The sequence below is a fragment of the Dermacentor albipictus genome, chromosome 7 (genome assembly GCF_038994185.2).
Source record: "Dermacentor albipictus isolate Rhodes 1998 colony chromosome 7, USDA_Dalb.pri_finalv2, whole genome shotgun sequence".
NCBI classification, from domain to species: Eukaryota; Metazoa; Arthropoda; class Arachnida; order Ixodida; family Ixodidae; genus Dermacentor; species Dermacentor albipictus.
This window is the reverse complement of record NC_091827.1, coordinates 50,103,545-50,117,993: the sequence shown is the minus strand read 5'-3', so window position 1 is coordinate 50,117,993 and position 14,449 is coordinate 50,103,545. Positions and strand designations below refer to the sequence as shown.

Genomic DNA, 14,449 nt, shown 5'->3' with positions numbered 1-14,449 from the left:
ATAGTCTCTGTCCAAGCGATACGTCTTTACTCAGCTGTACACACCCCGAAAAAAACGAACTGAGGTCTCACTTTCCAAAAGTCCAATCTGATCCTGATGCACACTCATGTGGGAGACTTCCGGTTAAATTTTGACCACTTGGAGCTCCTTACCATGCGTCTTAATGTAAGTGCACGAACATTTTTCTTATTCGCTCCCATCGAAATGCGACCAGGGCCGGAATCAAGCACACCACTTCGATCTCAGCAGCGTAACAACAAAGCCACTAGGTACCATGGCAGGACGCAAATTAAATGGAGGAGACAACTGTATGTTGAGAATATTACCACGAATAACAAAGACAACAGTGGCAACGAACTGTTGGAAACGCATGGAGGTGCATATAATATTGTGGCGCAGGCTGTAATCGTAGTAATCAGATGTGACCCGACTCCGGAGGTGTGAATGACTCGAAGACGTCCTCCTCTGCACGGTCTGGCTTCGACATCATAGTGATGTACGCCGCGACAATGACTGTCAGTATCAATATCATGGCGCCGACGATAGCCAAGCTGAACCGTACTGCGGACTCCCACCCAGGTGAATCGGGTTGAGGCAGGAAGGAAGTGTGCAGTTGCCTCTCCGAGTACCAGTAAAGCCGCCGCTCCGGTCGGATCACCTTGAACGGTGTGCTGGCGGGCAACAGTACCGGCACTTGCACCTGTGGTACCACCGGTAACACTGCAGGTGGCTGCACTTGGCCGAGGGAGCTCGGCTGGCACTGACCCGCCACTGAGGCGTCGGGGGCTGCAAGAACCCGAAATTCTATAGACAGTCTGCCTGCCTATATGCACAACGGTCAACTGACTACCTTTGCAAAAAACTAATTTTAAATATCTCTTGCAGTTTCTTCAGACACGCAGCAAGAGCTTATTTCCTCTTTACGAAAAAAGTGTTTCTGTCATTTGAGTGTTTGCGCATTCCATGTCCATCAACCTCGTCACGAATTTTTCTCCATAAACATAGTGTGGATCATAGGCCTGCAATACCTGTTCGCGCTACTTCTACAGGAAATGGACTGATATAAGCTTAGTCTGCTATCATAGCGCCACTGCCATAGGCAATGAGCATGTCATATACAAATGATTAGAACTCTATATTGCTCCAACGCTTCGTAGATTCTCTTAAAATTGGTGTCAAGCACTTCAGCAGATACGCAAAAGAAAATTTATCACTTTTACATTTTTTTTCCTAAAGCGTGTTTCTTGCGTCGTAGAAATTTTATGGCCCCATTTCAGTCCCAGGTTACGTTTCTCTGCCAAGCCTAAATTAGTATGCAAACACATGAGTTCGAGTCCGTCGGACTGTCGCGAACAACTTTTTCCTAAAACAGGGCGCTGGCGTTAAATTCTGCCCCCAGGTCAGCAAACCTCGTGACGAAATAGCGAACAGTGCCGAATGGCGTTCCACGTATGCACCCAATGCATAAAATACGGCGCATCGTACGCGCAAGGTGGAACCAACCTTAATCGAAGCTTTCGCGAGTGTTTTCCTTAAAGCTCATTCAACTTGACAAACTATGCGCGCACTACCAGCATCTCCGTGTCCTGTTAGGCGCACCGTACTATTCACGTTTTTCTCCCATCAAAGAAGATTTATCAATGCACTTCGCGGTAACGCGCATTATAGGCCCTCTGATTTACACTCAGCCGTCATACCATCATACCATTATACATTTCATAAGTAGCGCATTTGGCGGCATTGTAGGGATACAGAGGACAAGCTTACACATGAATCGCCATGTTCGTGTTTTAGGAAAGCTCCACGTCTTTCACGAGCACGTTGCTCTGAGTAGCGTCCCGGGCGCGTGTATTTTTAAAGATATGGTGTGCAGTCACAGGTTCTGCAGTGATCTGCCAGGTAACTTGCGACCCAGACCGAGCCCTCAGCACTGTGTGCGTCGTCTCTGCTTTCGACGTGTCCTTCGCGCTGTTTTTTACCCCCTTCCTTCGCCACTCTTACCTAAAACAGGGCTGCTGGTTGTGGAGGATACTGGGGACTGGAAGGCGAGCCGAAAGCGTAGCGGTAGATCCAGCCAGAGTCCAGTCCACTGTAATTTATTTGTCCCAGCTTCGTGTGTCGCGATCGTCTGCGTCGCACCTTTGGAGGCTTGAAACTATGAGAACCGGATCGTCGACGGGGAGATCTGGCTCGCCGACTGGTTCTGACTCGCTTCGCAGGGCTAGCCCGTGGGGAACGTACACGTGGCAAAGAGGTCGCTCGTCGGAAAGATCCTGCGGTGGCTCTGGTTGCCATGAGGTTACATTCATTAGGGTCCAGGTCCTCTAACGGTCAACGGCAAGGAAACGATGACAACATTTCTTAGTAATGATTAGCATACACCACTGCTGCGATCTTGGTAAATCTATCGGCTCGTAATTGCATAGTTCTCTTATAGCAAACATCAAACAGCCCCTAAGCAGATGACCCGTGCACGTGGTAGTTGACGTTACGGTGTACGTTTATGTCCCCGCCCGCCGCAGCCTGGAAATTTCAGCATGTCGTGGGCATCCGAGGGTGCTACCACATCCCAGAGGTCATACCCCAGAACCACGTGCTCTACGACATGAATCATTTTCAGCTATCAGTCATCGCCGCGTTTCTTTTTTATTTATTCTCTAAAAAATGACGATATCTGTGAGCTTCTCGCGACGGTTACGCTGGAATTTCAATCTTCAAGTTTTTAGTGCGACTACTATGCATATAAACTCTCCTACACAAGGCTTTTCACGCGATCCGAAACTTTGTTGCAGTTAGCTTTCAGAGATAGAAGTCACCGCTAAAACCAAAGAAAGTACCAAAGGATACAAAATCATGTAACGAAGCTGCCATCTTGTAATGGCGATATTCCTTCACCCAGAATACCCCAATTATGAATACCTTATTATGATCAAAATCAAGTAGTAGGAATTCCTTTTTTTGTTATGATTTCTCTATGTATTTAAAAAGCCCCTGAATCGAAGCTTCGCTTCACAGCCTTCCAGTGCGGCACCTTGGCACTTGTAAATTGCGGTCTTTGTTGGCTACGTTCTCCTGCCGCTTTTGCATCTTTCCTAGGAAACTTGCGAACCAAGTCTTCCTGAAGTGAGTTCTACAACGATAAAGCTGTATGACCCTCATCGGCCCCTTCCATAGTGCACTAAAATTAAATTATGGGGATTTACGTGCCAAAACCAGTATCTGATTATGAGGGGCGCCGTAGTGGAAGACTCCGCAAATTGGGACCACCTATAGTTCTACGACGTGCACCTAAATTAAATACACGAATGTTTTCGAATTTCACCCCAATGGAAATACGACAGCCGAGGCCGGGACTTCTATTGTGCATATGGGCACCATTCTTTCGTGCATGAAAAGGTTGGAACGTTCTTTATAAGACGGTGCGAGCAGCTCTGGTTATTATTATTATTATTATTATTATTATTATTATTATTATTATTATTATTATTATTATTATTATTATTATTATTATTATTATCGCAACATATACAAACGCAAAACAAAGAGAAAAGTCAGCGGGATAGCAATCTGCTCATGAAAGAGACGGCACTTTCAGAATCTTAAAGAGTAAGCGAAAAAATGGAAAGAGGAGGAAGGTACAACCCAGCACGTCGTACTACGCGCAGAATATGAACACTCGTTACGTGAGTCGAGTCCCATAGCTGAAAATTCGATAACAACGTATCGAGATAACGTTTGTCTTTTCGAAAAATAGAAATAACTGAGTGCCGTTCGGACGCGAGTCAACAGCTGGAACTCGCCCAGCAGCGCAGAGCTACAACTCTCGAAATATTGGGCATTCGGAAAAGAAGTGCTAAAACCTGTCCGCATATTGGCGACAAGCTTGCACAGCAAGAAATACAGGTGTTACGATATAAAGTTACGCAGTAATAGGCAATCAGTACGGAACATGTTAAAGCGAAGCTTTCTTTGCCTACACCGTATAGTTTGCCGTGCATAAATGGGTGTGCAAGCGTTTTTTTTTTTCCACATAGACAAGTTGGCCTTCTGGGAACGTTCCGTTCTGTGCATGGCCCTGGTTGTGCGCCATTTTTTCCTAGTCTTCTAGAACGTATATGCTTCATCGTGCACAATCTTATATAATGTTACGTGATTGAGGCACAAGGAGTCTAGAAGCCAGAAATATGTTGAAGTGCGTCGTAGTTTGCTGTACATACACGTAACTTCGACACTAATGTTGATATTCACTATACATTACTTCGACCTCATCCCGCGCTGCTGTATTGAGTTCGAAGGTGACGGCTGTAGCTTTGTAACAAATGCACTGAGTGGCGTGTTTTTTTTAAATGGGCTAACCTGGGCAGTGACACTGGAGCTTGGAGTTCTTCTGTAAAGCAGACGTGGCTGCCCTGTTTACTGATGGCCAACGTGCGTGCCTCATTGCTGGCACCGAGAACAAGGGAACCGCGCCGGGGGGCTTCTCGGCATGTCGCGGCATCCTGCCCCTTCCAAGCACCACACGTGCAGACGGGGGCCAACTTTTCGTATTGCCCATTCATCGGTCGACGTCCAGAGCTTGGCTATCTGAGCGTGAAAGAGCGGAGCGCGAGACTTCTTCTATCCTACCGTTTCTTACGGCCCCTGGTGCACACTGGCCGCACGTAATGTTGATGGCAACCTGGCTGGCCATGGTGGTAGTCATGTATGGCGCGCACATGCAACGGCAAAATAGGCCAAGAATGCCGAAGCAGGGAGGAACAGTACGCTAACAGGTACTGGGACTCACTTTTGCTTATTTTACAGTGATAGCACTTAAAAGCCTAAGACGGAGGGTGCGTTCCAACTCTGGCCAGCATCGGAGACAGTCTACGTAGACAGCTAAGGAGAAAGCTGAGGGGCTAGGTAATGGAACGTGTTTCTAGCCGTCTGGAAGAATCACGGAAGGCACTTCTGCGACGTGACGCCACCTTGCGGCGACCATAAAAAAGTTCAGAAAAGCACACATTATTTGAAGTACTTGTGCTTCAAAACCTGTGAAAAATACGATGTAGCTTACATTAGGCCGTACGATCGGGTGTCTACGTTTACTTATGCGCAGACTACGTTCCGGTCGAGTTTTCAACCAGCCTGCTCAGCGGCCATCTTGTTGGGACCGGAAAGTAGCGCGCATCGTTTTGAATTCAATGTTGTCCTCGCGAATTTGTCTACTTTGACGTCTTCGTGAGAAGTGGAACGAGACTTATGGAGCCCGGCGTTGTCAATATAGCCGTCTACTTAGCCATCTACAGCGAGTATTGGAATCCAGTCTTGGTTTGCTGTGTCGCCCCATTATTTTCGTTGATGGTGATAATAATCTTCCTCCGTGGCTTGTGCCACTAAGGGGTATAACCCAATAGTCGAGTGGCAGGAGGAGAGAAAAATGCTTATCCCAACAGGAGTAATGAAAGATGCAATGATACAATGCAAGAATGGTAACCAAGGAAGCAGTCACTGAACTAGTTGAAACAAACTTATGAATGAGATATTATTGAAGGAGATATCAAAAAGCACATTAAAAGATGACAGTCACTTTAGCGTACGCTAAAGAGAATGAAGGCGAAAGCTTATGCGCTCGCGATAGATTCATTACACTAGCTGACAATTTCATTCGAATGCCTTGTTACTGCCTATTACGTGTTTTCTCCCACCAAAGCTTGCCGGTTCGATTGTCGTAATTACCTCAATCTAAAAAAAGCTAGGCTTTTATTAACTTCGCCCTAACAAGAAACGTATGGGGTTCGACTCTCGACTCCCACATACCAATTGGTGGGTTCGCCCGCATCTCTAGTTGGTTCCCTTCAATTTTGGTGCGATAACGCCGGACAACGGATTTTTCGACCCATGGGCCGCCTAAGGCTTTTGCCTTACTAAAGAATCTAGTGATTCAATTTCAGTGAAATATATAGTGAAAGAGAGAGCGAACTAAGAAGAAAAGTAGAGTTAAGAATTTACTGGCTAGGTCATTGTTCTCGTTGCAAAGATGTCATGTTCAGGTGACCTCCTGGACTTGATGTTCGCCATAGGCTGGAGACAATCACCCTATTCATCCCTCTAACAAGATATTGCTGAAAGTAGGCAGAAATTGGAGGCCACCTTCCCCGTATCTTTCTTAGGTTGCAGACGCCTAGAATTAGTTGTCTTTTCATTTTTCTTGATTGCAGTGCGTAAATGGTCTTAGCACAGCCACGTTGAAAAAGCCTTAAAATATACGTAATTGCCACAGGTTGTCTGCGTATATCAGAATACAGAAGACAACTTCAGAAACTGCACTTCACAATACATCCAGTTTTTCAGCTTTCTTTCCACCTCTAAGACGATTCATGGAGCACATTCAGCAACTTCGCTGCGACAGTTTCGATGCGTTAACGCACTACGTAGTCGCCTATCACCTGGCAGATATATCGAATATCAATAGAGTTCGCGAACACGCTATGTCGGCCGGACAACTCCAGCTTGTCACAGCAGCGCCACCGTGTCTCCCTCTTCTTGGTCGTAGTTCGGCAGGCTCTTGGGCTTGACAAAAGTGTCGCGGGCTCCGGAGAATTAAAGTGCGGTGTCGTTCATGCCGAAAGCCACCGCCACGGTTACTCCTTTCTCGAGCCCACTAGGACGTCTGCGAAAACATTTGATTCCTTATTGGCGAAACGTGCTGACTCTCGGCGAAGGTTTGCAGCAGATAGATATACTGATAGGGATGGTCAGACAATCTGAATTTTAACACACGCGGCATTAAATAAGCCTCAAAACACCTCCCGTCCGACTGCCTCTCATACGGAGATGAGAGGCTAGCCCTGCGGTATGTTTTTCTTATACGCCTGTTTACGTAACACAAGATTTTGCGACGGTGGCCTCGTGTGCGTACCACAAGTCGTGTCGCAAAGACCCTGCTTGGTTTCACGAGATGTGCCAATTCTGTGCCATCGCTTGTGAAGAAATCCTAGAGCTCTGGGTGCTTTGCACTGACCGGGAGCTCTACGACACTCCCATTCAGTTGTCAACGCAACGTCACCGGCACGACACCCGCGCGCTGTCGTCCGTCTGTATGTTTGCATCGCGCTTTGCCGAGTTGTAGATCGGGAAAATTCACACATCCTATCTCAACCGCAAGCATGCGAAATCATGCGGAGCATGCCCAATTGCACATTTTCGCAACTTGTACGTTGTCAACTCGTGATAAGCAATTGAAGAAGTCCTGGAGAATGTATATTACGTGCCTCTCATTCTGCTTCCACCACTCGCTACGCAATAAGACTACGATGTCAGCTAGCAGGTGAAAAGCAATTTACAAGTATACAACTGTACACTTGCAACGGTACTTCAGTGAAGCTACGACGACGAAATAACTTATGTAGCAAAGTATCTTAAATACAAATGACAAGCATCGTATATCGAACACAATTGATCTGCCGGTATCGTGTGTCTGCCGTCTCAAATATTTATCGGCTCTGTATCTTGCATCTTTATCATGATACAATTGGAAGGTACCTTAGCACAGCGCAGCTAAATTCACGCACACGCATGTACACTTGTTCTCGTGCACATCGCTGAATCACTGTTCAACTGTGCGTTTGATTCAAATTCTACGTCAAGTGCGGTGCCTCTCCGCGGGGTAACGTGCTTTTCATGCAGTACGCACTTACGGTAGGCCTTCCCTGGACATCCTTCCCTTGTCTGTACCTATATACCCTAATCAGTGGATGAAAGCCAGGAAAATAGGAGGCGACACGACGTCAGGCAACTCAAACGTTTGCCTCCCCAAAGAAACTTGCTCTGAGGCCATTGTTTCCCCGCTCCTACTCGCCAAATCCGCGCATTGCGCGTTGAACCCTGGGAAGGGCACGCCATGGGTGAGGTGCCTTGTGATAAGTTTGAGTGCCACTCACCACCGGAGTTTCGACCGATTTCACCAGCACTCGCTGCTTGTTTACTAGCCGCCATTTGAGACATTTAGCTCATGGCTTGGGTAATTCAAAAAAGAAAAAAAGACTACTGACGCAACAACAACTCTAAATACGGAACATACGCACAATCAGCACTGCGTTATGACATCCGAGCGGCGCCGCAGACAAGGAGACGATGGACCTAGCGCTGCCGCACACACCGACACAACCGCACGTCATGAGTTTTTTATTTGTTTGATTTTATTGTACCCTCAAGACCGAAGTATTACAGAGGGGAACGGGTAATGGGAATGGGAATGGGTAAAGAACATACACGCCTAAATAACAAACCACTGCTTGCTCAGGTGTTTGCTTCCCTATTTCTTATTCAATTGTTTTTATGACTACACAATTATTGCCGTCCGCCGCTCAGTCATAGACGCATTTTTTTTAATTTTCTACCTCCGCGCTGTAATATTGCGAAGTGCAACGTAGCGATTCCGGAACATTGAATGAGTTTAAGCTCGCCGTAACACTTGTCGGTTCACTCACGTGCCGTCATTGGTGTTGATGTTGTCCCAGGGGAGAATCATGGTCGTCTCGAAGATGTAGCCGAGCACCATGACGAGCGAGAACATGGTGCCCGAGAGGATCACGGCCACGGCGAACCGCACCGCTGAGCCCCAGTTGTCGGGCGGTGGCTGGGGAAGGTTCCGATTCTTCATCATGCGGAGCACGTGCGCAGTCTCCGAAGAGGAAAACAAAGACGACGGCGAGGTTTTGCTCCTGCGATCGGACGTTACAGGGCATATTGAAGTGACTGGGAGGGCGAGCTGGTGATTCGTCACGAGCTGCTAGCCGGTAAATGTGCAGAAATACTGAAAAAAAAAATTGGCATTGGCTTAGCTCGGCTATTGCAGGACTGTCGGTACATGTATTAGGCATATCGGTGCTCGTGCTGTGACAGGAAATGCCGGGTGAACCCGTGTATAATTAAGGAGTACATACGGTGTCCCGTGGCATAGCCCCTTCCGACGCTTGTTGTGGTTCTCTGCAATACTTTTGCGTATGCTTCACCAAGTAACATTTCTGTAAAGAGGCGAAGCCGGCTTTCGGTACCCGAGAGCGCCGGTTCGAGGCGGCGAGGTTATCAAAATGGCAGCGGTGATGGCTTTGGTTAACGCCGTTTCGGACGTGCTGTCACGGCAAAACGTCCTGAAAATCGCACGACGAAGAGTCCTTGCGTCCGAAATTTCAGGTGTTCTGATACATTGTCTCTATGGGGTACGTGGTGGTGCAGCAAGCCGTCCAAATTATCGAGAATCCGGAAAGTTGGTCATTGACTGTACACTGGCAACTCCTCCACCCGACGACAGGTCGTCAAAGACGATTTATCACGATTTCTGTCTGTTACTCGAGCAAGCATTACGACGACTTTCGCTCCTTTCAATAAGATTACTGCGAATTTTCCCTGATAGAGGCCTAAATATCCATGTTTTCCCTGAGTTTTTCCGGACTATTCAACATCCCAGAGAATTTCGGTGTTCGTGGGTTTCCCGGTTGGTAAACACCTTCGTAATACTTATGAAGTCAGACATACGTCGATTCGTTTTGCGCGTGCTGTCCCTATGTGCGACCTATTCGGCAAGACCGAAGCAGCAGCTACAATCACGGTCAGCGAAAATATGGAGGGTTCACCTCTAAATGAAAAGCCTCGCTTTGTAAAATGAGGCACCAACCTTGCCGTCGTGGCACGCATGCTGGCTCTGGTGGTCGTCGCCGCGGTCTTGGAGCTGGACTCCGCTGCGGTCGCCCCAGCTGACGTCCGGGCGTCGCTCTCAAAGCCCGACACGGTGCGGGAGCCTCGGCGACGGTGGCTTCGGCGCCGCCGACGGCAGAGATGGAAAGAAACATCTCGCAACAGTACGCGACATTATCGCGATCGTATATAGGCATTCCCCACCCTGAAGTCACTGTACGATCTATACGAGTATTCATCTGCCATGCGCCCGTGTAACTGGTAGCAAAATATTAATATGTGCAAGTGTCGCGCCACTCAACAGAACCAAGGTAATGAGATCAAGTGTTCGACGAAAACTCGTCTTGTCAGGATTGCTCATAGTCAAAGGTAAAAAAGACGCCGCCAAAAATACTACAAGAAAGGAAACCAAGACCAACACGGCTCCCATACGGGGGCCGTGTTGCGACCCTCGTATGGGAGCGGATACGTCTTGGTTTCTTTTCTCATAATGTTTTTCTGGTCGGCGTCCGTTTTCTCCTTGACTAGAACCGTGGCGGGAAATATCAAGCGCCGACCAATCGCTGAAGAAAGGAAAAAAGACGTTTCGGCCCCACTACGTGCCTCACTCACAATGAAGGGAACTGAACATTGGCTGTATACGCTTCCCGATGTGACGTAAGCATCAGGTGTATATCGGGGGCAGGTTACCAGAGTGGCATTTGAGCCTGTGTGACATCGTCTGGATATGCAGAGATTCCAGATTAACCCTTGCCGTCTTCTCTATTTTTCAAATTATCTTCGCGCTATCCCAGTAGATGTAAGGGCACGTGACCACTACGGGTTTGGCCAGCGCTTTTGTTGCCACGTGCTTGCTGTTTACATCACAGTTGTGCTGTCTGAATCTTTTTTTTTTCGAAATTGCCCGTTTTACCGTTGTACACGTGTTCGCAACCAGCTCAAGAGATCTTGCACACGACACCCAGGAACGTCTTTGCGTGTCTGAGCCTGCGCGTAAAGGCATGTGGAACATCAACTTCGCACGAGCGAAACATTCGGGACAGGCTTTCGTTTGCGCCGGGGACGTAAGTTAAAAAAACAATATGGGGTTTTACGTGCCAAAACCACTTTCTGATTATGAGGCACGCCGTAGTGCAGGACTCCGGAAATTTCGATCACCTGGGGTTCTTTTCAGCGTGCACCTAAATCTAAGTACACGGGTGTTTTCGCATTTCGCCCCTATCGAAATGCGGCCGCCGTGGCTGGGATTCGACCCGCGACCTCGTGCTCAGCAGCCTAACACCATAGCCACTGAGCAGCCACGGCGGGTGGGACGTAAGGCATCGGAATCCTTTTCTCTTTCTCTTGTCGCAGGGGCTCTTGTGACACCGGGTGAGCTAAGTGAACTGTGAAAGTTTCGATAAACGAATTGGGGTAGCCCAAAGCGAATAAATTACGGCGTATGGTACCTCGATCATCCGCTCGGTTGTTCGGGGTTGAGCCGAGTTATTTCTGCAGGGCGTACAAGTGAGGCGACCACTGACTTCTTGTGACAGGTCGGGCGCACGGAACTAAAGTTGAGGCGTATGCCGGTGTTCGTTTCCTTTCTAAATATGCTGAAAGACATCCCATTGCCGTCGCGTTTTACTAGGGTGTCTAGAAAAGGTAGACGGCCATCGGATTCTTCCTCTGCCGTGAACTGAATGGCCGGTTCTGTGCTTTTAAGACGCAAAAAAGTGCGCTCAAAGCCGTTTTCTAACCTCAGCAAGCTCTACCAGAAGCACTATTTCAGGCAGATTCTAGAAGAACTAATCTTCACGCTCAGCTGAGAATACACTCCGAATAGTGTCGCATGCAATATCAGTGCAAAAAGGCACCATGTGAGCATCTTCTTGATACGCCACATTTTATATGAGCACCGCCATAATGGAAGGTGCAAGTGCCACGGGAGCTTTGTACCACGTTGCCAGTTTGAGGGCATAAAGTAGTGCACAGCTTAATTGGTTAAAAGCCATCTGCAATAAAATACCACTTCGGCTAAATTTGTTATAATTGAGTGGTGCATTCCACTGAAGCAATCTTGGCCAAGCCGCAGCACAGGTAATTGTATAGTTCTCTTGTTAGGAGCCTTTAGACAACTACTAAGCAGACGACGCCCGCACCTGGTGGTTGGCGCTATCGCGTCATTCCCACCTCGCCATCTCCAGATCTTCCAATGTCATGGCGGAGAGCTGGACGTTCTCCAGAGCCCCACTTCCGAAAAATAGCAATGATAGCGTTTTTTATTTATCAAAATAGAGAATGTTTGCAATTTTTTCATAACGCTTCTTCTCGTATATCTAACGTCCAATTTTTCCTGCAGGCTCCTCTATTTCTACGCTAGGCTTAAAGGCGGTCAAACATTTCGATGCAGTTGGTCTTGAGATCTGTCTCCTACTGCTTCTCCTTTTGATCTGAAAAGCCATCTGATCTGAAACGCAGATCTGATCTTAACCAGTCTAAGGCTGATATTAGCAGCTTTACGCATTGTTACCTTGGTGAGGATGCTTTTGAAGTGGTCACCATGGAGTGCTCGTGTGTGCGCCCGGTCTTTGACTTCGAGGTCCGCTCTTCCTTGGGCCGTGTGCCGAAGGGAAGCGCTGCTGGATACTCCTGCGTTGCCCCACCATTTTGCTTCTTTATTGGATTGTTTTGATTCGTGCACATATTTGACTGTTTGCCGAGTCATCCGTTCGTTTTTGTTAGAGCTTCTTATTCCCTTATTCACTACTGCAATTTGAAAGCTGTAATGCATGATGCTAAATTATTGTGCTGCAGGAAACTTACTAATAACATCCTTGAATAACGCTCAGTCATAAAATTCAATGTTAAATGCCTGTTTCAAAGCCAGCTTGCCGGGAGCTGATGCGCTATGTTAAAGCCACATTGTCGCTTGCCAGAGATGTAAGCCAACAAACTTCGCCAGTCGCTCACATCAACAGACGAAAAAGGACAAACGCGACACTAGCCTTGTGTCAAGAGTGACCGACAACACACGTGCAATTACACGAAGACAACGACAACAGCGGTCGGCGAAACAAAGTGGAAGTGGACACGTGATGCGCGAGAGAAAATATAGGAAAAGCAGGTGAAGTATGCGATGGCATTACTGTTGTGTACGAGGAGCAGGGCAAACACATTTCGAGCTGTGCTCTGGAGGCGCCAAGTGGCAGCTCTCCCCTAAAACAGAGTGCAGCCATTCCGCCAGTCGGAAACCCCCTGCCCAGCTGCCCACTTGTCTACACAGCATCCACGCTCTTTGGACGTCCAGCCAGGTTGCCGCCCTGCACCAAGAGCCACTTGCCCTGCACGAGCTCCAGGCGGCTCTGAGGAGAGGGAAAAGGCGCAGCGCACAGGAGGAGACGGTGTAACGCTACAGATGCTCCGCAACCTGGCTGCCAGTGAGCAACAGCGCCTGCTCGACTGCTCACTGAGATCTGGCAGTCAGGGCAGGTGCAAGAGGCATGGCGCACAGCCATTGTGCCACCCATCCTCAAGGTAAGAAAACCGGCTAGGGAACTGTCATCCTATCGACCGGTCCCCCTCACCTCCGCTGCCTGCAAGGTGATGGAGGCCTTGGCTCTAGCACGACTGGACTAGGTGGCCCGTGCTCGCGGCTTCGTGGCAGACCAACAGACATGCTTCCGGCGGCGGCGGTGCACTACAGACTCCATCGCTGACATGGTCTTTATCCTGGAGGACGCCAAGGCCTGCGGGGACCTGGTGATGCTCTTGCTGATGGACGTACAGGGTGCATTCGACAGCCTCCCTCACGCAGCCTCCCTCACCCCAGGACATGCAAGGTCCACCGCAGCAGAGCTACCAGGACTCCACCTTGCTGTGAACCTACTTACAGAGGAGCTACCAGCGACCCCGGCAGCCATCTTCTGCGACTCCAAGGCGGCGCTGCTCTGTCTGCAGAACCCTGACAGAGCTAGCCTTGGGGTTGAGCTGCTCCCTTCAAGACTGACGGCCCTTCAGGACGCAGGATGCTCACTATCCCTGCATTGACTACCGGAACACGTGGGGATCCCGGGCATTGAACAGGTGGGCACTCTGGCAAAATGTGCCCACCACTCAAGCGTCCCCCTCTGCCCTGCTGTAACCCTGCTGTAACGACCGCGCACTTCTCGAGACACAGGCTGCACCGGGACATCATCGCCTGCTACCCGGACGAATGGGTATCCCTCGGCCAGCCTCCACGGCCTCTTCCACAGCACGGCCTCCTACGAAGGGATGCCTCGTTGCTGCTCCGACTGCGAATTGGCTGCTACTGGATGGCAGCCCGCTGGCACCACATTCGGAAAGCCACCTCGCCAGCCTGTGCCTCTTGTGGGGAACCAGAGACTCTGGAGCACCTCCTTCTGGCCTGCCCTGCTCACCTGCAGCACCGCGGCCGACTTCTGCAAGAGTTCCACCACCTGGAGCTCCCGTGTTCACGACAGGAACATATCCTCTTCCCCTGTCGTAATCAGCTACCAGACTTCCTAAGCATCGTGGAGTACCTCGACTCGTCGGGGCTGCCGGCGAGACTATAGGAAATTTTTACAAGGACGTATGGCCGTTAGGTCATCCCACCACCTCGGGCTTCCCGATCCGCCACTACTTCACTTCTACTGGTCCACCTCCTATACGGTACACCTTCAGCCTACTCCTCCGGTCGAACCCACTGGGCCCTCCCGGCCGGGCTGCTCTGATGCTGCTGGGAGGACCCTCTACCTTTCTCCCTCCTACCTTTTCTTTTAATCCCAAC

The 14,449-nt window shown here is 49.1% G+C and overlaps 1 protein-coding gene and 1 long non-coding RNA gene across 2 annotated transcripts; both read right to left on the bottom strand.

Annotated features, from left to right (window-relative positions):
- Positions 1-358: 358 nt before the first annotated feature.
- On the bottom strand, positions 359-4,622 carry LOC135910119 (uncharacterized). The gene is made up of 3 exons (XR_010566904.1): positions 4,357-4,622; positions 2,002-2,284; positions 359-786 (listed from the first exon to the last, which is right to left on the bottom strand). It is a non-coding gene; the product is annotated as an uncharacterized lncRNA (long non-coding RNA).
- Positions 4,623-6,314: 1,692 nt separating this feature from the next.
- LOC135910118 (uncharacterized) lies at positions 6,315-9,819 on the bottom strand. The gene is made up of 3 exons (XM_065442164.1): positions 9,659-9,819; positions 8,472-8,705; positions 6,315-6,652 (listed from the first exon to the last, which is right to left on the bottom strand). Exons 1-3 carry the CDS (start codon positions 9,676-9,678, stop codon positions 6,583-6,585), a joined length of 324 nt encoding a protein of 107 aa, XP_065298236.1. The 5' UTR covers positions 9,679-9,819; the 3' UTR covers positions 6,315-6,582.
- Between the last annotated feature and the right edge of the window lie 4,630 nt (positions 9,820-14,449).

Excerpts from the sequence above, each read along its gene's own strand:
- LOC135910118 (XM_065442164.1), bottom strand. The coding sequence starts at position 9,678 with ATGCGTGCCACGACGGCAAG. Across the intron at positions 8,706-9,658 it reads ATGCGTGCCACGACGGCAAG|GAGCAAAACCTCGCCGTCGT; the intron begins GTTGGTGCCTCA and ends GTCCGATCGCAG. Across the intron at positions 6,653-8,471 it reads ATCAACACCAATGACGGCAC|ACGTCCTAGTGGGCTCGAGA; the intron begins GTGAGTGAACCG and ends ATGTTTTCGCAG.